The sequence below is a fragment of the Anopheles aquasalis genome, chromosome 2 (genome assembly GCF_943734665.1).
Source record: "Anopheles aquasalis chromosome 2, idAnoAquaMG_Q_19, whole genome shotgun sequence".
Lineage (NCBI taxonomy): Eukaryota > Metazoa > Arthropoda > Insecta > Diptera > Culicidae > Anopheles > Anopheles aquasalis.
Window position 1 is genome coordinate 1,232,871 of NC_064877.1, and position 22,130 is coordinate 1,255,000.

The 22,130-nt window shown below is 47.5% G+C and overlaps 6 protein-coding genes across 6 annotated transcripts in view; 2 read left to right on the forward strand and 4 right to left on the reverse strand.

Annotated features, from left to right (window-relative positions):
* Positions 1-295: 295 nt before the first annotated feature.
* On the forward strand, positions 296-10,541 carry LOC126573087 (D-2-hydroxyglutarate dehydrogenase, mitochondrial). Its single transcript, XM_050232932.1, has 5 exons — positions 296-531; positions 8,545-9,242; positions 9,321-9,619; positions 9,685-9,841; positions 9,910-10,541. Exons 2-5 carry the CDS (start codon positions 8,595-8,597, stop codon positions 10,348-10,350), a joined length of 1,545 nt encoding a protein of 514 aa, XP_050088889.1. The 5' UTR covers positions 296-531; positions 8,545-8,594; the 3' UTR covers positions 10,351-10,541.
* Positions 10,542-10,586: 45 nt separating this feature from the next.
* LOC126573088 (protein bcn92) lies at positions 10,587-11,761 on the reverse strand. The gene is made up of 4 exons (XM_050232934.1): positions 11,693-11,761; positions 11,419-11,576; positions 11,236-11,356; positions 10,587-11,015 (listed from the first exon to the last, which is right to left on the reverse strand). The coding sequence occupies exons 2-4, from the start codon at positions 11,505-11,507 to the stop codon at positions 10,962-10,964; spliced, it is 264 nt and encodes an 87-aa protein (XP_050088891.1). The 5' UTR covers positions 11,508-11,576; positions 11,693-11,761; the 3' UTR covers positions 10,587-10,961.
* A 170-nt stretch (positions 11,762-11,931) lies between these two features.
* On the reverse strand, positions 11,932-15,611 carry LOC126572595 (6-phosphogluconate dehydrogenase, decarboxylating). Its single transcript, XM_050232019.1, has 5 exons — positions 15,400-15,611; positions 14,428-14,536; positions 13,748-13,862; positions 13,147-13,391; positions 11,932-13,073 (listed from the first exon to the last, which is right to left on the reverse strand). Exons 1-5 carry the CDS (start codon positions 15,408-15,410, stop codon positions 12,105-12,107), a joined length of 1,449 nt encoding a protein of 482 aa, XP_050087976.1. The 5' UTR covers positions 15,411-15,611; the 3' UTR covers positions 11,932-12,104.
* A 66-nt stretch (positions 15,612-15,677) lies between these two features.
* On the reverse strand, positions 15,678-19,553 carry LOC126572596 (transcription elongation regulator 1). The gene is made up of 2 exons (XM_050232020.1): positions 18,272-19,553; positions 15,678-18,055 (listed from the first exon to the last, which is right to left on the reverse strand). Exons 1-2 carry the CDS (start codon positions 19,280-19,282, stop codon positions 17,675-17,677), a joined length of 1,392 nt encoding a protein of 463 aa, XP_050087977.1. The 5' UTR covers positions 19,283-19,553; the 3' UTR covers positions 15,678-17,674.
* Positions 19,554-19,686: 133 nt separating this feature from the next.
* Positions 19,687-21,677, forward strand: LOC126572592 (WD repeat-containing protein 46). Its single transcript, XM_050232015.1, has 2 exons — positions 19,687-19,758; positions 19,829-21,677. The coding sequence occupies exons 1-2, from the start codon at positions 19,756-19,758 to the stop codon at positions 21,608-21,610; spliced, it is 1,785 nt and encodes a 594-aa protein (XP_050087972.1). The 5' UTR covers positions 19,687-19,755; the 3' UTR covers positions 21,611-21,677.
* The window catches only part of LOC126572600 (mediator of RNA polymerase II transcription subunit 22), a 602-nt gene continuing 89 nt past the window's right edge, over positions 21,618-22,130 (reverse strand). Inside the window, exons 1-2 of the mRNA XM_050232026.1 lie at positions 22,079-22,130; positions 21,618-21,994 (exon numbers count right to left, since the gene is read on the reverse strand). The exon at positions 22,079-22,130 is cut by the window's right edge and continues 89 nt beyond it. Of these exons, the coding sequence (XP_050087983.1) occupies positions 21,675-21,994; positions 22,079-22,130 (372 nt within the window). The 3' untranslated portion in view covers positions 21,618-21,674. The remainder of the gene's footprint in view (positions 21,995-22,078) is intronic.

The window sequence follows — 22,130 nt, forward strand, 5'->3', positions numbered from 1 at the left end:
CAGCATGGATATGTATGCGTTCTAGCTACCCCGCAACAACCAGAGACAAAGAGTTAACATTCTACGATCCAGGGTAAATCTGAAAATCTGAAATATTGAGTTAATGATGCTCCGAAAATCGCGTTGCACAATGCGTTCCACCCAGAACACCGCTCAGCATTAGCTCAGCATAACTGGATCCCTTCGTTTTATGTTGACTTTGGCAGTTTTGACAGCTGTTTGTTTACACCAGCACTCCTTCACACACACATCGATCAGGCTTGCACGCACACACTTGCCGCTCGCGAGACAAAAACGCGCATCCGACGAGCCTCCCAAGAGGGGGTCATTTTTATCTGTTCTTCGGACAACAGTGACATCTCTTGTGGTTAATATACGGCGCCAGTGTTTTGGATGATCATTGTAAACAAGTACCTCTACTGCTGCACCTGTCTACGCTGCTGTAGATATCGCGAGGCGTGATAGAAAGCGCGGCGCGAACTTGATAACGCGACCTTTACAGCAGATCTCTCGCCGCGATCGAAGAAACAGGTACGAATAGTGGGGTTGTCGCGCGGATTTCAGTGACGAATCTGGTGAAATTGTAGCCTGTTCAGTGTCCAGTTGATAATTAAGGCGAAGGGAAATGCTGCTGTGCATCAGAGTTGGTTGACCGATGGTTTCAGTTCGCAATTGTGTGTGACCTTGAATAATCGCCAGAGCAACATCTCAAGAAAAGACAAGAAAAAACCTCCACGCACGGGCTCATGCATACCAAGAAAGAGTGAAAGAGCGTACGAACACGCGAGTCCGAAGTGTTAGTGAATGTCGGGTGCAAGCTTACCGGCTAAACAGCAGCCCAAAACAACCGCCACCGAATTTAGCGACGTTGCCACCTTTTGGCAGAGCAGGCGGCAGGATTTTCGGGTTAAAAGAAATTGGAAAAAATCGGAAAAAGTGCAGCCAAAATATTATGCCCAACATACGAGATGCGATCGGTGCATTTTCTTATACCTTGAACACAGTTTAAAGACAACTATTGTCGTTTGTTAATTACCGTTTTTTTTCAGAACCTTAAACATCACAAACTGCCGTCGGCATTTTGAACGATTTAAAAGTAACAATTAATATTCACTTGCCTCACGTTTCACGGCTCACCCTACTAACGACATACAATAGAATGAAAACGGGAAAGAATCAGGGTCAATATTATGACATTTATCTTTTTACCATCACTTTACAAAAACCAAAACGAGGTGTTTTACTGTGGCTGCACCAATAATTTTAAAATAGAAGCATAAAAAATCAAAGAATAACAAAAGGTAGGGAATTTATGGTACACCATCAGCTGCCATTTCCTAATATGCAACACACTCCTCTGGTATAAGTGGTCGTTGCGAAGACATAAAATAATAAAACCATAAACCACCATTCAAATGGTCAAGCTACTGTCCTGGTCGCATTTAGTTGCAATTTCCCGATAGCTCACGTTAATAGAAACCAGAAATCGAAAGCATGCTCGATATGCACCGGGATTCTCGCCGTCATATAAAAAGCGATTAAACGCATCCAAGGAGGGGATGCGATATTTTCGTGTGTTGTTTAAATTTCACCTCCCTTTACACCCCTTCTGGCTTCACGTGCTGTAGTTCTGCATCAATCGCCACCACATGATACCAAACGCATGGCTAACCTTGATCCACTTTGGGAACGCTGCGCACTGTTCGTTCCATTTCTGTTCTTCACGGCTCTGCACTATGGGAGGGATTGAACCCCGAGCACGCAAAACAAATCGGTTTTGATCGAGAGTGCACTGAGGAACGGAGACCAGAGGAGACACCAAAGTGTGCATCCAGTAATCGATGCTGACACATTTTCCGTGGCTTCGAAAAATTTAACACAAGTATTCAAACTCAAAAATTGCAGAACTGGGACAAAAAAAACGAAGAATGTTTTGGCCAATATCCATTCGTGCATCGAAAAGGTCCTTGAACGATGACCACATGTGACGATGGTAATAATATGCTGCTTAAGCTCCTGAAGAAATCGATCAGAACCTCCCGGCAGGGAATCTAAGCTTCCCAGAGCCTAGCGTGTTGCGGAAGAGGTATAAAGGTCGCTAACATGTGGCAAAGAATGGGAAGAGAAGCTTCAAAGGACGACATTCTCCCTTCCTTCTGTTCAGATTAGACATACATGTGAAAGTAATAACGTTGATGGAACGGACTGACCCCACCTCGAGCCAACCAGTATCGACTCCAAAGTGCTGTCCGAAAGTGTCACGATAAATCCATGTTGGTATTATGTAGCATACGCTGAGAAACTCCATAAAACTCTGACCTTAAAATGGACATTTATTTCCAGTCCGCCTCTGCCGAAAAGCATAGACGTAACGCGGGCGGAAAAAGGGGCAACAATATATCGAGTTGGATTCGAGGCCGACCTGTTGTCTCTGGTGCCAATAAGGACATTCGAAAAAGATATATTTTGCAGAGGATGCCACTGCCGAGAGCATTTTTGCACTGTTGGTGGATCAATAATTGATTCCTTTCTATTCTGTTTCTGGGTAGCAAGGTGGTGGGTTGATAGTCAATGGCGTACATACTTTAATGTTTTCGATGGTATAAGAAAATCTAGACTTTCAATAACCAAAATTTGAATTTAATATGTCAGATTCTGATCCGAAGCATTCAGCTTAGCAGAGATCTGAGAACTTCCATAAAAATATTCATAAAGCCGTTTGAACCTGTTGACTTTCCTTGCTCCATCAGCTTGCTCAAAACAGTATACACCTGAGCCCCAACATTTTAAGAAAGATTGTTACATCCCTCGCTGCTTTTTGCTTGATTACTTTTCTTTCATCCTGTGGGGGCAAGATATGGTGTTACTCGACTTCCAGACGTTACAGACTTCCAGAAGGAAAGGATTTGAGGGGGTTTTTTTTATTATACGACCATCTGATCGTTAAACTTTCAAATGTTTGATGAAATTGATGCATCGTGGTTCTACTTCATGTTTGTTACTCGTTCGATGGATGCTTTATTTGTTGGTTTTGCTAAAGCCTTAAAAAAGTATACAATTTTATTCGTGCAAACTTCTTCTGTCCGCTTCATCATCGAAAAGAGAATTGTATTAAGGCTACGTGCTCCGCCCTGTGACGACAAGACAGATGGATTGTTCGCCAAGAAGCAAGAATGGTCGGAAAATGTCCTGCCAAAGTAAACTTTTGTCCTTCTCCCTTCATCCTTCGCTGGCACGCCAGAGCTACGCAATGAACTGAAAATCCAGCACATTAAATCGCCTTGATTCGAGAGATCCTTTGCCAGGAAATTGGATTTATGTATGCAAGGACTCGAAAAGAAATTGATAATATCGGAAAGAGTATTGGATTTGTCCCGGAGGATGATGTGTCACCGTCGTTCGCATTTCAATGAGGAATAAATAAGAGAAATATTTGCAATGCAATGAATGCCAAGGGACGACAAGGAAGAACAGGGCTAGTTCATTGTTTTATGTGAAATAATGTTAAACAGTAGCAGCGGCGTCGCGTTAGAGCGCGAACTCTGTCTAATAGGATTATGAAACGAAGGGCCCACAGCTCATGACGTATTGAACCTTTTAAATGGAAAGTCATGTTTCCTTTTTTTATGCTATCCTTATTCTGGGATCAGGGAATGTTAATGCTTTCTATTCGCGAGGTATGAAAATATGAAACAATATTTCTTAAAAACCTATTAAACTTTCCCGAACGAATATTCCAGCTCAATTGGTGTGGAGTTTCTTAAAGAATAACAAAAACAAAATATTCCAATTTCCCAGATTAATGATTCGAGAAGCAAAGATTTAATGGCAGCTTCTCTTCCCACACATCAGCGCAATCTCTATGGTCACCTCGATGTTCCGGTGATGTCGGTGTAACACATGACATCCTGCTCCTTTTCTCGTTTGCTCCATCTAGTTTGCCTCTCCACGACCCAACCATCAAATGTCATTTCACCATGACGATTTGGCGTGCTTTCAACGCGGACAACACACAGTAGGCGCGCTTCTCTCGTATCGATAGATCCGCTTTAATGTGGCGCTTGTTCCAGGTTTTATCCCTTCCTCCAGCAGTCCTCTTTTGGGTTTCCATCTCTCTCTCTCTCGCTCTCTCCAGTTATCTCTCGCTCTCTGTTGCGCCTCCGCGGTCGTTGGCATCTCGCCGGCATGCGAATGCGTGGTGTCTCACCTCGTTCGGGGCGGCGTGCGCGTGGATTTTCTCGCGGCTAGGTCGAGAAAAAGGACGTCGTCTGCCGGAACCCCGGCCGGAGGGTGGACGCCATCGTCTAGGCGTCTATAGAGCACACCCTCGGCTAACCTCTGCTCTGAGAGAGGGGTGTTTGGTTGGATTTTTTTCTTTCTTTTTGGTTGTTGTTGTTGTCGGTTTTTGGAAAGCGGGGGTGGTTCTAAAATGGCCTCCGGTTGTGGAGTGTTGTTTCCTGATTTCTCTCGTTCCATCTCCTCATTCACGTTCTTCTCCTTGCATGAAGGGAATGTGCGTTGATTCGCTACGATCAGCAAGTCCCTCTCTTCTAGTGAGTAAGCGGCATCCATCGTTAATTAGAGAGATGAACGGGTCCCGGAGCGGAAGTCTGCCACGGACACAACCAATAATTAATTAGCAAATGTTCGATCGATTTGCAATCATAGTTTATGTGTCAAGCGCCGAACCACCACGCTACCTGACGCAATCTAGTGCACGTTGCAGCATCGCATTCGTGTAATAATTAATCAGCGTCCCCTAGCGAAACAAGGTAGGCATTGTTGCTGCCTAGTTGCGGTGCATACGTGGTTACTAGGACGTGAACGATGTTCTTAAACCATTTACAAATTTTACCATTAATGGGCATTTTTAATCATCAACAAAAAAAAACACACCTACTGATCATGCTTCATCGCGATCCACGACAAGACGATCTTTCTCGCGCCGCACGATCATGTTTGTTTATAAAATTTAATGCTCAAGTGCCCTCCTTAGGTCACACAAGGGACCTAAGGAGGGAAAGGAAGCTACGACTCCACACCGGAGAGATGGTCAAAAAATGGTCGTGACTAACATTAGCAGCTATCATCGTACAACATCGTGTTTCTTGTGATGCTGCTCGCAATGATGATGTTGCCACCGAAGACCGTCATTATTGTTATTATTGCTATTATTTATGCGACTGCTTTTCGACCACCGGTCATACCCACACCCACTCTCAGTGTAGGTCTTCGGAAGCGAAACCGGTTCCCGGTCCAGATGGTTGCCGATTTCTCAATTGCGCCAGTGAACCAACGAAGATTCGCTAGCATAGGTACGATGGTGCACTTTCAAGGTGATAATTGCCATCCAGGGCATGTGAGACAGAACAGAACAGAAAGGGGGCCAGAATTGAGACCTCCGTGTGAGGCCATTCGAGATGACCTTGGCTTCTTGCAATGTTCTATAAAGAGGTTACGATCGAAACACTAGACAACATACCACCGCGAATGCGTCCCGAATTTTGGCGCATTCCATCACACCACATGAACTCTTTCCTTTTCCCTTCGCGAATGTTTCCACCTCTCATCCCGCTCTTCTCGTTGCTTTGATATGGTGTGGGCATAAGATGGTAAAGGGCACGGAACTTGTTTTCGCGAATGCTTCAAATGTTCTCTCTTCGACTAGCCATTCCGTCGCGGTCATACGACATGCATCGGAGAGTAATCAGGCGCGAGAAGCATCACCCCGTCTCGCCCGAGTGTCCACGATGCCGTTCCTTGGCTGCGCGCAATTTCCGTTTTGCGAAAGAAGAGAAACATAACATGCGTGTCGGTGCTCAAATTCTTCACTCGACCAGTCTCGGAACTCGTGGTCGAGAAAAGGATCAAATTACCACATAATGAATCCTTCTTGCTGTAGGTGGTTAGGATAAATTTGCTTGACCGATATGGCTCCTCAGCAAGTCTATTATTTAACCAATCTCCAAAAAGATAGATATTTACAAATTCCATAGATCACACATCGAGCGCGATTAAGATTGACGCAAATACCGAAAAAGCAGCCTACTACATGCCAATGGCAACGAGCATGGCTACAGCATAGCGACAAAGGCACAGCTGACGACACGCCATGATCTTTGCACCATCATTAGGAGTTTCAGGCATCGTCTCGAGGGCTGTTCCGGGGCCGCCTGCCATGGCCGTTTTCTTCCCATCCATTACGTCTCCAGAACCCTCCTGTCCCGGCAAGCAATCCCGTTGTTTCCCTTTTCGCGTTGCTTCCCTCTTCGTTCTTCGGCGTTTCGTACGTCAGAGAGAGAAAGAGAGAGAGTGCGAGATGATGCGGAAGATAGGTTTCATTCAATGTGGTTTGTGACCATGAAAAGGGAAAAAAAGGAAGAAATACCCGACGAACGAAGGGAGGACGACTCATGCCTGCGCACAGCGGCGGCTTCCTTGAGGGCTGTGGAGTGTCCCGGCGTACGCCAGGATCACGTCGAAGAGGGCCATGGGCGAAGGACGGCGGCGAATCTCATTTCGAAACGAGCGATCCCCGAAGCAGGCACAGGATGTTGGATGGCTCCCAGCGTTGGACGATCGCAACGCATCATCTTGCCCATCGATGCTCCCTCTTTCGTGCGTCGCGCCCACTACAAAATTTAAACATTATCATTGTCTCCTCTCTCTCTCTCTTCTCGCTGTTCTTCCCGCCATCCGCACAACAGGGGGTTGTTTGGTTTTACGGTTGTGTTAAGTGTTTTCCTGTTTTTATGTTCTTTTTTATCGACCTGTGTGTTTGTTTGTAGACTTTAATTAAGAAGTCCTACGAGGCACAATTTCCACAATTCATACCAAAAAGGCAGAAAAAATGCATGAAGCGTCTATCTATTATCTATTATTTTCTATTATTTCTATCTGTTTTTGTTTGTTTGTTTTCAAGCAAGCGAGGAAGCCCTCCCACCCCACACTCAGTTTTTTTAATAATTCGTTGGATTTCTCGATATTATTCTCTGTTTTTCCAAGATGAGGCACAATCTAATTAAATGTTGGAAAAATAGAATATTAAAACTTACCAACAAAAACTCGCTTCTCTCATCAATCGCATCAATCGGTGCACGGGTGTGTGTGCAATGTTTCGATCATTGGTTCCGACACCAACACGGGCGAGTGACCGTCGCCGCGGATGTTGAAATCGCTTCCCCGTGTCTGCACTTTTGCCTTTTCTCGGCACACTTGGCGTTGGATTTAATTAAACCATTAGCGCAAACACTGCTGCTTGGTATTTAGAAGCACCAAACCACCATCCTGGTGGACACTTTCTTCCGATTTCCGCGCGAACTCGAACCCTTTGTTGCCAACGCAACCACGTTACCACTTTCTCACGCACACACCGTAGGGACGGCAGGAAAAAACTGTCGCACACTGCTCCGTAGCGCCAGATACCGAAGAACGGCAAACAGCCTATCACAAATCGTGCGCTTATCGTCGCTTATCACGGGCCCGGTTAGCGCACTCTCGTTGCGGAGGTTGTTATCATCGCCACTCTCCGCTGACCCGCGCCGCTCTTCCCGGATACGAGGAAATCCCTCGGAGGAAAATCCACTCCAAGCACTCTTTGCCGAACTGATCCCGCCGCCAACCGCACACAAATACGCGCGACAGCAAAAACCCATCCGACGGAGGTTGCAGCGATTCGTGGAGCGCACCTACACCGGCACATTCTCATTCGGCCTCACGACTCCATTCGCAAACCTCGCGTGTCTGTACACGTCTACACATTCACGTCTCTTCGATCTCGCTCTTTCTTGGCGAGGAACAGAGCGAAAGAAAGAGAGGTGGAAAGGAAGCCTTTTTCTTCTGCTCTTTCTTTCGGTTGGTGTTCTTCTTGATCATGCTTTCAGCGAATCAAATTTCCCCTTCCAAATGGAAATGCGCATGCGTAGGTTTTTTTTTCTAAAATGGCGCTTGGCGACAAACTCGTATTCTCGTGTTGTTGGTCTTGTTGTTATCGATGATGCGGATATCGAATTTCTTCTCCTACGCCATACCACCTACGCGATGCAATGGATTCTTATGCAAACTTCTATTGTGACAATGGTTTCTATTACTAACACTTGCTGTAATTCATACCATTTTCACAGAAAACGTTTGACCATTTGTATAAGCAATCACAACTAAAGCTGTATCATTAAAAAAGTGATTGATTTTGTCTTCTGATAACCAATGCAATCGATGATCATATTAACGAACGAAGATTTTCAACATCTTTCGTTGACATGCGACCATGCGACATCGTTTTTTTATGAGTTTTTTCAACGGTAAACCTGAAAATGAATCATGTGATTGCTAGGGCATGAGATAATGAAGCCAACTCATAATGGCACAACATGAATTTTACAAAAAATTGGCCAAAAAATAGTCAAACACGATCGGAGTGGAATAATGGTTTGTGCCATCGAAAGACTTAAACAGAATCTTTCTCTGTAAAATCATGGCATGTTCTTTTATTCCACAAGAAATTTGGCTTCGCTACGCTACACTTTCCTTCTTTTCTTCTTCCAGATCCTTGATCCTGCTGCCTTTTACAAATCCATCACATATTGGAGTAAAAAATGTTGCTCCGTGGTGCGTTTCGTCAATGCATTTCGGGCCGACATGGTGCTGCGGTGAGGACTTTTGCTTCGACTCATCGAGAAATTCCGGCCCTGACCCGCGATCGTTATGCTGTCCAGCGAGGATCGTTTGCGGAGCTCAACGAGAGCGATGTGGCGGTCTTCAGGAGTATTCTTGGCGATTCTACAACCCGTGTCCTGACCGCTGCCGATGAGGTACAAGATTACAACATTGACTATCTGCGCAGTGTACGCGGTTGTGGCCGGGTGGTACTAAAGCCACGAACTACGGAAGAAGTAAGCGAATTGCTTCGTTATTGCAACGATCGACGGTTGGCCGTGTGTCCTCAGGGTGGAAACACTGGTCTCGTCGGTGGATCGGTGCCTGTTTTCGATGAAGTGGTGCTCTCGTTACAACTCATGGACACCATCGAACGGATTGACGAATATTCCGGCGTTGTCGTTTGTCAAGCGGGATGTGTGCTGGCGAATCTCGAGGAGCAAGTTGGAGCACGTGGGCTCATCATGCCACTGGATCTTGGAGCCAAGGGATCCTGTCACATCGGAGGCAATGTATCGACGAATGCTGGTGGTCTTCGATTGGTTCGGTACGGAAACTTGCACGGTTCGGTGTTGGGTGTTGAAGCGGTAACAGAATGCATTAACGGATCTGATTAGAATGGTGGTGAATAGCATCTCGATTTTCTCGATTCTTTTCCCCGACAGGTGACGGCGGAAGGACGGATAATGGATTTTATGTCGAACTTTAAGAAGGATAACACGGGATATCATTTAAAGCACTTGTTTATTGGTTCCGAGGGCACACTGGGCATCATTACTAGGTTGTCGATCTTTTGCCCAACAGCATCACGGTCGATTAACGTAGCATTTATTGGACTACGAAGCTACGATGCCGTCAAACAAACGTTCCTTGCAGCGAAACGTGGCCTGGGTGAGATTTTGTCATCCTGCGAAATGATCGATGCTCCGTCGCTCGATAGCTGCACTCGATTCCATGGACTCCAGTAAGTTGCGCTGGGTTGCACTTGGGGTTGTGGATCATATGCGAATACATTACGAATGATTCCAGGTCACCGATAGAGAAGTATCCTTTCTACATGCTTATCGAAACGTCTGGCAGCGATTCAGGACATGATGAAGAAAAGCTATCTCGGTTTCTCGAGCAATCGATGGAAAGTGGTCTCGTCGAGGATGGAACCCTTACGAATGAGCCAACCAAAATGAAGGTAACAGTGACCGAAAAGGGGCAGGAGATGTTGACCAAATTCATTGATTATGCTTTTCTTTTCTTTAGAACATTTGGAAACTGCGGGAACTGATAGCGGACAGTCTGCTAAGTGATGGGTACTGCTTTAAGTACGACATTTCGCTTCCTTTAGATCAGTTCTACGATATTGTACTGGCAGTGCGAGAGCGGGTCGGTGATCTGGCCATCAATGTAACCGGATATGGGCACGTGGGAGACTCCAATTTGCATCTGAACGTTTCCTGCAAACGGTTTACGCCTGAAATCTACGCATTGCTCGAACCGTTTGTATACGAATATACTTCGAAGCTTCGAGGCAGCGTCAGTGCCGAGCATGGAATCGGGTTTCTCAAAACAAAATACCTGCATTACTCGAAGCAAGCGGAACCGCTAAGACTGATGCGCCAAATGAAACAGTTACTTGATCCGAACGGTATTCTCAACCCGTACAAGGTGCTACCTCCAGAGACACCGGTGGCCAAGCATTAGCAGACCAAATATTTGTGCCAGAAAATTCACCATAAATATGCCTTGAAGGATAACGTAAATTAGATATTGCGATTGGTTATGGTTTGATAAGAAAGTTATCCAATACCTCAACGAAGTTATTTTGTGAAGAGAGTACTGTTAGCTGAGATAATCGAGATTGTGGGAACAAATGTGGGTAATAATGTTTACATACAATAAATATCTATTTTCGAAACATTAAAATGAATATCTCATCGTGATGTTTATTTTATGTTTTATTTATTGTATTTTACTTGCATGTCATCAAGAAAACCCGGAAAATGCGCTGATGAAATAGAGCTTAGGTTGCATATTACATCGTTGGGAGGATAGAACGTGGATGCTTGCACCGGTATTTACAAAGCATCAATCAATGGGAATCCCTGTAAGCTTCCGGATCTTATCTGCGTTTGCTGGGCAAACATGTTTTCCGAATTGCGGACGCGAACAGCTTCTAGTGGGAGCCCACGTCGTTGTACTAGGCAGTATGATTAATAGCGGATTTTGGGGTCTGGGGACACGGCGTCCGGGGGATTTCATGCTTTCACTAGGTCAAAGCCATGCGGCCAATGGCCATCCGTCGAATGCAACATTCACTTCTCTATCACTAGTTTGTCGGGCGCTCGGAACAGATTTCCAATTATGGTCTGCAGTGGTCCCGTTTGGTGGTCCAGTTTGGTGGTCCCGTTTGGCGGTCATTACCGAAAACGAGAAAGAAGAAAGCATCAAGTGGATTAGTCTTTACATTCAACTGCGTCAGCAATACGTTTCGGTACCGGGCACGTATTACATCATCTTACAAAACTATTTCACCCCCGTTCTTATCGCTCCCACCCTTCCAGAACATGAAGCGGCCGCAGCACTTACCTGTCGTTTGATGATTTCAAGATTAGATTGCCCGTACGCTAGTTCACTCTCGATCCTTGCACCATCGGTAAGAGCCTTGTTTTCTCGAAAGGCATCACGAATCCGGCGTACAGCGTACGATCTATGAATGCCAAGAGTAGAATGAGGATTTGCGGACCAGCAGCAACAGTTAAGCCGACTTACCGGTAGTTGTACGAGTCGAACTTTTGTGACGCCCGTATCAGCTGTTTGTAAAGCGATAGCACCTTCATTTTGTGTCCGGTTGTGGCCATGAAGCGCAAGTTTCACCGCGCAGGATAGAGGAGAGTTTTGCCGGTACCTCCAGGAACAAGTTGCGGATGCTGCGGGACGGTCGTGAGTCGGGAACAAGATGTATCAAATAAAAAGAGGAGTTATATTGAAGGAAATGCCTCGCGATTAATGGTAAAATCCATGAAAAAGGATAAAAATTACTCACATTTTGCAGCCGAGATTTTGTGAACCGCGAGCCGAACCAAAACAAACACAGGGTGCTCCGGTTCTTGGAAATGAGCCGCCCCCCGTTGACACAGAACATTTTTTCCCGTTACAATGTTCTGTGTCAACGGGGCGGTGGCGGGGTCGTGGAGCGGTTAGCAACACTTCCCGCGGGTTTTCAATATTCCGTTTGAATCACACGTTTTTCACGGGGAACAAAAAAGCAGAAAATATGCGAAATCAGTTCAAAAACCAGTGTTTCTTTTTATTACAAAGCAAGAATATGAAAGAGAAAAACAGTGTAAACAATAAATAACGTTCTGTGAAGCCAAATGCAATGCGTGTCCAGATGCGGCGTCATCCGCTGGAAATGAGAATGATCACGAGCGGTTCCTTCGGCCTAAGGCTTCGGCTTAAGCCAGATAGGTACTGGCCGACACGTTGCCACCTTTGCCAGTCCAGTTGGTGTGCACGAACGCACCTTCCTTTCCGAGCAGCTCGTACGTGTGTGCACCGAAGTAGTCACGCTGCGCTTGCAACAAATTGGCCGGCAATCGCTCCGATCGGTATCCGTCGAAGAATGCAAGTGCCGCTGAAAGGGCCGGTACCGGAACACCCCACAGTACGGCCTGACTGACGACCTCGCGCCACGATTGTTGATTGTCCATCATTGCCTTGCGGAAGAAATCATCCAGCAGCAGGTTCGAGAGCTGCGGATTGCGCACAAAGGCATCCCGAATGTTGCCCAGGAACACGCTGCGAATGATGCAGCCTCCGCGCCACATCAGCGCGATGCCACCGTAGTTCAGATTCCACTTGTACTCGTTGGCGGCCTCACGAAGCAGCATGAACCCCTGGGCATACGATACAATCTTGGCGCAGTACAAAGCGTTACGAATGTGGGTAAGGAACTGCTTGCGATCAGCAACCGACGGCTTGGTGCTCGGTCCCGCCAGCTGCTTGCTAGCACGGGCTCGCTCTTCCTTTAGCGCAGACAGACAACGAGAGAAGACGGCCTCACCGATCAGCGTGACGGGCACACCATGGTGCAGCGCTGCGATGGCCGTCCACTTTCCCGTACCCTTCTGTCCGGCCGTATCACGAATTCGCTCCAGCAGATATCCTTCCTCATCACGATAATTCAGGATATCGCGCGTGATCTCGATTAGGAAGGAATCCAGCACACCCTTGTTCCACTCGTCAAACTCTTGTGCCATCTCCTTCTGCGTCATGCCGAGGGCCAGCATGAGATGATACGCTTCGCAGATCAACTGCATATCACCGTACTCGATGCCATTGTGGACCATCTTTACGAAATGCCCTGCACCTCCCTCGCCGACCCACTCGCAACACGGGTCACCATTTGATTTCGCACAAATTGCCTGCCAATTATAGGAAGAAAAAAACATATTTTCATCCTTTCCGATGCTGGTTCATTGACTCCTGCTCCCGTACCTGGAAGATATCCTTGATCAGTGGCCATGCGTCCGGGTGACCTCCGGGCATCAACGATGGACCATAGCGGGCTCCCTCCTCGCCACCACTCACTCCTGATCCTACATACAGGATACCCTTCGCCTTCAGCTCCTCATAGCGACGAGCGGAATCCTGATGTTCCGAGTTTCCACCATCGATGATCACATCGCCACGCTCGATCAACGGAAGCAGCTGTTGGATAAAATCATCCACGGCACTGCCAGCTGTAGAGAGAAAAGAACGAGAAACTTTTTAGTAAACTAAACTCCATGGCACTAGAATCGTCAGTAGATCGTCGAATTATATGTAGGAAGGTCAGCTGAGCATGACTCAACCCCCTGGGCCCTCATGGACCGCCTGAAGCTTTCACTTGTTACCTTCGCGTTCGCGTTCGCGTTTGCGTTCGCGTTACACGATCTACGATCATGGAGCACGGGGTATAGCCAGTCAAGCTTAGCCTCCAAACGACCTGCAATACTTCGACTTGGCGATCAAATAGTCACCAGCAGGCCACTAACTATCGATCGCACGCATTCCACGCAGTACCCTTCTCCCACAAAATCAGCCTTCCCTTACCCACCTTTGACCAGCAGCATGATTTTGCGTGGTGTCTTCAGCTTATTAACCATGTCCTGGAGTGAGGTGGCACCGATGATGTTGGTACCTTTGGCTTCATTCTCCAAAAAGTGGGTAACCTGCAATGATTGGTAACAAACTAAGCATTAACGAAACGGCAAGCATTCAGTTTTCCTTTTTAGTTATGCTTAATGTTACTTATTATAGGTCACTCCAATTCACGTGCTCTGTAGTCACGTGACCACGATCTACTTAGTGGCAGGGGCGCGCATTAGTGAAGGGCTCGGGGCTCGAGGTTGCACGAAACCGTGACCTACGTTGCTGCAAAAACCTTCACCGTGGCAGGCGGCGAACGTTGAATCCGCAGTGGGCTATGAAAATACTCTCGACTACTACTACGATGTGGTCGCATCGAATGGAGTATCATCTTGAGGATTTTGGGTGATCGTTCGAAGCAAGTCAGGTACCCCTTTTTGAAACGGGATGGTACCGAACACTTCGATCGATCCGGTCCGAACAACATGAAATAATTTAAGAGTCGCGTAATATTGCGTGTGAGATTATCTCACCGGTGAAAGTATAGCGGGTCGGTATAATAAAAAGCGAACAGCAGCTTGAACTTTCATTACATAAATAATTGAAAAGAGGTCAGTCGCGGCGGTTCCGCGGTTGTACTCTACTTACCTTATCGACGGTACGGTTGTATGCGCAAACGACAAATCCCTTGGAGTCCATGTTAAGGATCAAGTTCTGTCCCATCACGGCCAAACCGATCAGGGCGATGTCAGCTTTCCTGTAAATTTTAGAAATATTTCCGTTTCTTATCATTCCAAGCGATAGCACAGCTCGTGCAGCACCACGCTGCAAAGGTCACCAGAAGTGCGATCGGTCGTACGATCTTTTATTTTTTGGCCAGGCAGCTGATGTTATGTAAGGAATATATGGACCCAACCAGAGCCACCCCGTCTGGCACGAGTACCTTGAGATCACCTTCAGCTAAAGGACGCGACCCGGGCTCGACGCGTGGTGGCGTGATTCCGGTGGCCCCATGAATCATGTTTTGCGCGAGCCCCTTTGCTCTTGTGATCAAAGATCGTTAATCTCTCGTACCGTTTTTTGCGTGTAGATCGTCATTCCATCGATACCGGCGCGTGTCTACTTGCTCGAACCCCAAGCCCCAACTCAATCATCATCATCATCAGCATCACGCCTCGGAAAACATCAGATAACAATTGCGTCAACCAGAGACCACGGCTAGAGTGCCGGAAACAACAACGAGACAGCGTCGATGTAGCAAACAGCGGCAGCAAACAGAAATCTTTATCGAAGGTTAAACCTCAAGGTGGCCAGAGCTAGAACACCTTGCCCGCTCCAGCCGTAGTCCGACCGATAGGACACTGGTTCCAGCATTATCTTTTCTTTGCCACATTCTCCGTGTCACCAAATCCACACCGAATGTCGACAGAGTTCACGTTCTGGAATTGTTTTTTAATGAGCCTTGCCAAGGCATCGGACACGCGTCGCTTGGAACCTATCAAGATCGGGTCACACGATCGGGGGGCCGCTTGGAGTCACCGATGACTTGCAAAGTGGTTTGTGGCGATGGCTTGCAAAGAGGTTTGACGCTTGAACTCGCTATCTCGGTAGTCTACTTACGGACTGGACATTTTGTACGGTGTCAGGGTGCACAGCAATCGGCGTAAGGCTTTAATTTTGAATGCGTTTGGGAACTGTCCCCCAAAGAAACCACTGAGCGAACGGGCGAAATGGAGAAGGTTGCTACGGCAACGCAGGAGCACACTTCAGAGCAGGCGCGGATTTCTCAACGGACTGTAACCCGCCCCCCGCGAAACGCGATCTCGTAGCCCTCCGGCCGGCGAACGGGTTGTCCAGGAGAGGGGGAATCGCATGAGTTTGTGTGAAATCGCGGTAACCGCGTGCTTCGTGGGCACATGGAAACTGGAGCGCGATCCACAGCTTTGTCTACACCGTTCGGAGAAAGGATTTTTTCTCAATATTTGAAGCGAACTTACAATTCGTTCTTCAGGTGGTAAGGATAGCAATTCATTTTATTCAGTTCCACGAGACGCTCCGATTACTTTGCTGTATATAATGATTAGCGCGTACACTTCAATACTTTTACTTAAATATTCCTTCATTCACACGCCTCCGACTAGTCACCCATTGCCTAAAGACGATAGGAAAATGCTAGCAAAATTGTCATATTTTAAAAACTCTGCTATCAACACGTGTAAAACCATATAGTTGTGTCTTTAAACAAATCAATCCTTGGTCCTGCTACTCAAAAACAAACAGAAATGAGGAAAACGCAATCATACTTCGTCCCCAAGGTAGCCCATCTAGGGTATGATGATTCAATTCCATTCTCCTTCAGCAGGATAGGGCTTTGGCCTTGTGTTGTCGTGACGATTTCTTGGCCTCCTGCACCCATTAATCGTAGACGTGGGGTGCTTCGATAGAACATCAAACGAGATTTAATTATTGCAACTCTTCTGCTACACACCGATGCAGATACTGAAATCATCTACCAACTCTACATGATGGTGAGCAAAGACTGACTAACGCGATAGAATATTTTTGCTATATCTTGTGGATCGTTCGTCCAACACGTGCCTTAAAATCAGTAACCGTTTCGTGCGCTGAAACATAATATGCTGGCGATGAGGTAAAGTTGGTTCTTAAATCAATCAGCATTAAACCAAACGTGTACAAAGCAAATAAACATACATCTAAAGGTAACCCCCTCAAATGCTCTACGGTACTATTAATATACAAGCTGCACAGGAAAGGATTGCGCTGAATTATAAAATTGATATGTCGCAATATTTGGAACTGTACAAAATATCGTTGAGTAAAAGTATTTAACATTTGCTTTTTATGCATAAATAAGGGAGCGCAGGGAAATGATTTTAATAACAAGAGAAAATGGCTTGCAATCAAGAAAGGAACACACGGTATCGCTGCTACGGTTTTCCGTGTTACTACGTAGACAAATATTAAGACGAATGCATTTTGCTGTAATCGATCGATCGAATCTGTACTCCGTTTCACTCTCATCATCTCATCCTTTCTACGCCTTTTTAAACGTTTTTTCTACAAACTTTGTCTTCTACACTACCGGAGCAGCAAAGGATTTCTCTTGTTTTCAGTTCAGTCCAAGCATGTTATCTACTATACTAAAAATGTGTACTTGTGTGTACTTTCCTTCTGAATCCAGTATATTTGGCATTTATCCTTTCTGATGACTTGCTGCTGTGATGATTTTCTTCGATAATCGATATTCTTGTCTCATGGTCTGGTGCTGGATAGACTCTTAGTGCACCGAATGCACTGCATTCCTCCCCCAATGCCCTACCAAAAGGTCTTGAATAAATTTAAGAGGCAACGGTTTGTCATTCCCAAATTACTTGCTATCTGCTGCCAAGATCGAACAACGCTAGAAGCTTTAAAATACCGTGCGATGCGATCTTACGAAGCCTTACGGGCATGGTTTTCTGTGAAGGGGAATTCCTCGCCTCCACTTTTCAAACGGTTTTAAACGGCTTGAGCTAATTGGTGGGCTCTAGGTTTGTTCTTATACTGTATTACGTTTGTAAATATGATAAATGTTTTATTTCATTTGTATCTTCCACATGATTGTGATAATGGTTCGTATAGGTCCTGAACGTGGAGGAGGGTAACAATGTGTTAAAAGACGCCTTACAACGCTAATCGTCCCAGTTCTTTGGTTTTCTATTTACTATCAACCAACGAACTCTGCGCTCAGAGACATGTACAGTAGCAGAAGACCTGTAATGCTGATGAAATATTTGTCTATTTCTCTCGTCATTTCTGTTCATCACTCATTTCAATGCGAAGTAAAAATCTACTAGCAGGATGTACATGACCTAACACTTGACCGAGCACTACTTTACGAGATCTTGGCTTTAGCAGTGCCCGAAGCATCTGCGGCATCGGTTGCCTCTGTCACGCTTTCAACTTCGGTAGGAGCGGAGGGGATTTTAGAGCCTTCATTGGTATCGCTAATTTCGCAGGGATTAGACGAAGAAGAAGAAATAGTGACAGTAGTAGCAGTAGTAGAAGAAGTGGCAGCAATAGAAGGGACGCCGTCGTTCACACTTTCCTGTATATCAACGGGCGTTTCTACAGGAGTGGCCGTTACCGTGGTGGCCACGCTACTGCTCGTGGTACCTTGTTCGACCGGTGCGTTAGTTATCGTACCGCTCGGTTCGTTTTCATTTTCAACGCGAGCCTTTTTGCACACAGGTTCAGTCAAGTTCTTATCAACATCCTGCAATGAATTACGTTAAATTGAATTTTAAGTTGCGAAAATACAATCAACTAATATTTGAATAAGAGAGGGGATCAAACCATTGTAACACATTATCAACCATATCAGTACGCGTCGTTGCAGTAGATGTTTAGCAATTATTTGTGGTGCTTAGAATCGACCAACATTGTTCTAGTTCCTGTTACTGTTAGTTTAAGAAAAGGAATATCAACTTACCTTCTGCTGGTGCTCCGATTGCTGCTTGCCAATGAATTCTAGGCGGGCGGATTCGTACATTTTTACAAATTTATCCCGTTGCTCCTTAAACTGCGCAAAAAGGGCATCATCACGGTGTCCCTTCAGCCGGTTGGCGAGTTCCTCTTTCTTGTCGTGTTCGGCCTTGATCTGTTCCGTAACCCACGGTTTGTCGAGAGCGAACGGATCTCGGTTGGGCTGAGTAGGCTTTGCCCGTGCACCCATTCGATTCCCGTTCGCACTGCCGTTCGGTGGTGCCATTCCGTTTCGAGCGAAAGCATGCATTCGCGGACCCGGGAAAAGGCCATTCGGCTGTCGCCGCATCATACCACCGTGCGGTCGTATCGGTGGTGGCAGCATTCGGCCCATGCCGGGAGGTGGAGGCATCGGTTGACCACCACCCATCGGTGGCACTGGAGGAGGAAGAGGTGCATTCATGGATAGTAGGGGCATCGGCCTCGGAGGACCACCGCCGAATCTGACGTTGTGCGGACCGCGCATCCGCATTCCCATCCCCGGACCACCATTCCGAAAGTGACCCCCGGGAGGAGGTGGTGGTGGTATCGCCGGAGGGTGCATTTGGCCGCGTCTACCAGCTTGCAAAGGTCCTGCAAAGGAATTGGGCGGTGCCATCGGTGGTCCCCAGTTTGGGCCGTTCATTCGCGGACGCATGCCTCCGCCGGTGCCGTTCTTCATCGGTCGCTTCATGCGCCTATTTCCGTTGATTCCGGGCCCATTTTGGCTGTCTTCCGCTCCGTTCGTGATTCCTCCTGCTGTGTTGGCTGTGCTGGAATTGGATCCGCTGTTTCCACTCGATGAGAAGCTTATGGAATCGTCATTGAAATCGAGGAACCCCGGGTTGTCTCCGAGCTGATTTGCGTCGTACAGCATAGCACGATTCATCGCGGATTGGGGCGGCCCACCGCCGCCGGGTTTGAACCGTTGCCGGTTCGCCATCGGGTTGAACGGGCGCCGGTTACCGTCGTTGACCATCTCAACCCGCCTCAGTTACGCCGCCACGGGATGTGGTTCCGGTTCGTCCGGTCTCCTTCTCCACGGTCCACGGTATATTTACCACCGACCGGCCAACTCGTAGCCGCAAATCGCGCACCGTTCTGTTGAGAAACTTGTACGGCAGGACGGAAACACTCGCTTCACACTTTACCGCGCTACGATTTGCGATGGTTGCTGTGATTTCACGTTTTTATCACGCACCAAAACCTCATCGAAACGAGAGAGGGTGTTTTTTGTAATTTTTGGGCTGCACAGGTGGCCAAACGTGGAACGGTTGGCCAAAAAATCCAAGACACTGTGGACGCGTGGTGTAAGAAACGGGGCCAAAATTCGAAACATCTAAAACGTAAAACATCGAACACGCGTGGTTTTGTTTACGTTTTTCTCGCACGAGCCGGCCGAGCCTCAATCGTCTCGGAATTTCGGTTAAAATTCGTTTTTCCGGCTTTAAAATGGTAGGTTTTTGCGTGTTGGGTGGTTTATCAGTTAATTGGGCTCACCAGCAAGATGTTTTCCTTTCCGTAGAGCAAGAAAGCGCAGCGGTACTTCGCTGTGGAGGACAAGCAGCCCCGGAATGGCGGTGGAGAACAGAAGGAATCGACAGCATCGAGTGTTAAATCGAAAAAGAAACCCCCAAACATGGAGGTGATAGTAGTTGATACAAGCAAAACGATGCCGGCTCGTAAGCGACCGGAATTTTCGGGCAAAAAACTTCGCGAAAAAAGGCAACAGCGGATGGAGATTCCTTTAAATCCGGCCGCACTGAAGCGACACTCACGTGGCGAGCGCTTGAATTTGAACGGAGTGAAAACGGATTACCGCAAGATCAAGGAGAAACGCAAGGACATTCAGATCGAGTTCGCCGAGGAGCAGGCAGCCCGCGCCGAGATACTGCTGGACGGAGAGGAAGGATTCCTTGAGGCCGAAGAAGGGGAAAGCACGACGGACATCAGCCAGAAGGAAATAGCGGAAAATGTAGACATAACGACGGCCATGAAGCACTTTACCCTCGCGCTCGACTTTGGCCCGTACCGGATGCGCTACACGAAGAACGGAACACACCTGTTGCTAGGTGGACGGCGCGGTCATGTGGCGGCCTTCAGCTGGGTCCGTAAAAAGCTGCAGTTCGAGATGAACGTCATGGAATCGGTGCACGATGTAACGTGGCTGATGAACTACACCATGTTCGCGGCCGCCCAAAAGGAGTGGGTGCACGTGTACGACAAGAAGGGCACCGAACTGCACTGCATCAAATCGATGCACCGAAGCCAACGGTTGGAGTATCTGCCGTACCACTTCTTGCTGTGCAGTGCTGGAGAGAACGGCTTCCTATCGTGGATGGATGTGTCGATAGGCCAGACGATCGGGAGCTATAATTGCCGTGTGGGCAAGGTATCCGTTATGACGCATAATCCGTGGAATGGCGTGACATGCGTGGCCGATTCAAAAGGGGCCGTGTCGATGTGGTCACCGATGGTGCGCGATCCCCTGGCCAAGATGCTTTGCCATCCGGTTCCGTTGACCGCGCTAGCCATCGATCCACAGGGCATACACATGGCAACAGCGGCGCTGGATCGCAAGATTAAAATCTGGGACATCCGACAGCTGGAAGGACCGCTAGAGACGTACCACATCAATACGGCCGCCTCGGATGTGAACCTTTCGCAGCGAGGCCTAATGGCACTTTCGTTGGGTAACGTATGCGAGATCTACCGCCGCAATCCGAGTGCCGATGAGGTGGAACTGAAGCCCTACATACGGCATCGCACGAACGGTACGATTTCCAACATTCGATTCTGCCCGTACGAGGACGTGCTCGGGGTAGCGACGCAGAAGGGTTTCACGTCGCTGATCGTGCCCGGATCAGGCGAACCCAACTTCGATACCTTCGAGGCGAATCCGTTCCAATCGCGCAGCCAACGGCGCGAAGAAGAGGTGCACGGTTTGTTGGAGAAGATTCCAGCCGAGTTCATTTCGCTCAACCCGAACCAGATTACCGAGGTGGATGTACCATCGGCCAAGGAACGGCTCGAGGAAAAGGTGAAACAGCTGACCATGAAACCGCCCAAAATTGACTTCAAACCGCGCAACCGCAAGGGCATCTCGAAGGCGAAGCGCATCAAGATCAAGCAGAACGTACGCGAGACCCGATTCCGGGAAGCGGTCAAGGAAATTCAGGAAACCAAGGAGAAACTGCTGAACCAGGAAAAGCGTACGATGAAGGAGGGTCCGGATTTCATACCGCTCGAAACGAAAACCGTGCTGGATCGCTTTCAAACGAAGAAAAAGAAGAAAACTGGGCAATAAAACCCGGTCGCTTTGCGATGGAGAACGTGTATCTTATATTAAACGAAATAAATGCATTCTCTGCTCACTTGTATATACTCGTGTAGTACTCTTCCTCTAGATCGTACAGATCGGCCGCCATATCATCGCGCACGGCCATCAGCTTATGGTCCCGGTCGATCTGAGTGTTCCGGTAAAGCGTCGAGTTACTGCAGATCGCTTCGTTAACGGAATGGAAGTCGTTCAGGATAAGATACTGTTTGATGTCCGAGACGAGCTTCATGAGAGACTCGCCTGCTCGCACGATGTTGGCCGCCCGGACTTGCGTTTCGTAAGTGTCCTGTTCGCACTGCGTGATCTTCGAGAGTTGTGTATCGTTCTCTCCCTTGGCCAGTCGGATGATTTCTAGAAAAACGGGAGACCCGGTGCGGTTAATGATCGTCCACCAGCCGGCCCCAGAATTACCCTCCTGCCCGCCCGCCTGCTTACCCTCGAAGTTCTCCCTCATACTCCGTATGTCCTCCTTCAGCCGCGAGTTGTA

Bases quoted from the DNA above. Each gene is read 5' to 3' on its own strand.
- LOC126573087 (XM_050232932.1), top strand. From the start codon at position 8,595: ATGTTGCTCCGTGGTGCGTTTCGTCAATGCATTTCGGGCCGACATGGT. The intron at 9,620-9,684 runs GTAAGTTGCGCT...GAATGATTCCAG, and splicing joins ACTCGATTCCATGGACTCCA to GTCACCGATAGAGAAGTATC. The intron at 9,842-9,909 runs GTAACAGTGACC...TCTTTTCTTTAG, and splicing joins ATGAGCCAACCAAAATGAAG to AACATTTGGAAACTGCGGGA.
- LOC126573088 (XM_050232934.1), bottom strand. From the start codon at position 11,507: ATGGCCACAACCGGACACAAAATGAAGGTGCTATCGCTTTACAAACAG. The intron at 11,357-11,418 runs GTAAGTCGGCTT...TGGCATTCATAG, and splicing joins TTCGACTCGTACAACTACCG to ATCGTACGCTGTACGCCGGA. The intron at 11,016-11,235 runs GTAAGTGCTGCG...GGACCACTGCAG, and splicing joins TTGAAATCATCAAACGACAG to ACCATAATTGGAAATCTGTT.
- LOC126572595 (XM_050232019.1), bottom strand. The intron at 13,863-14,427 runs GTAAGTAGAGTA...CAATCATTGCAG, and splicing joins ACAACCGTACCGTCGATAAG to GTTACCCACTTTTTGGAGAA. The intron at 13,392-13,747 runs GTGGGTAAGGGA...TTCTCTCTACAG, and splicing joins AATCATGCTGCTGGTCAAAG to CTGGCAGTGCCGTGGATGAT.
- LOC126572596 (XM_050232020.1), bottom strand. From the start codon at position 19,282: ATGGTCAACGACGGTAACCGGCGCCCGTTCAACCCGATGGCGAACCGG. The intron at 18,056-18,271 runs GTAAGTTGATAT...AATTCATTGCAG, and splicing joins AATCGGAGCACCAGCAGAAG to GATGTTGATAAGAACTTGAC.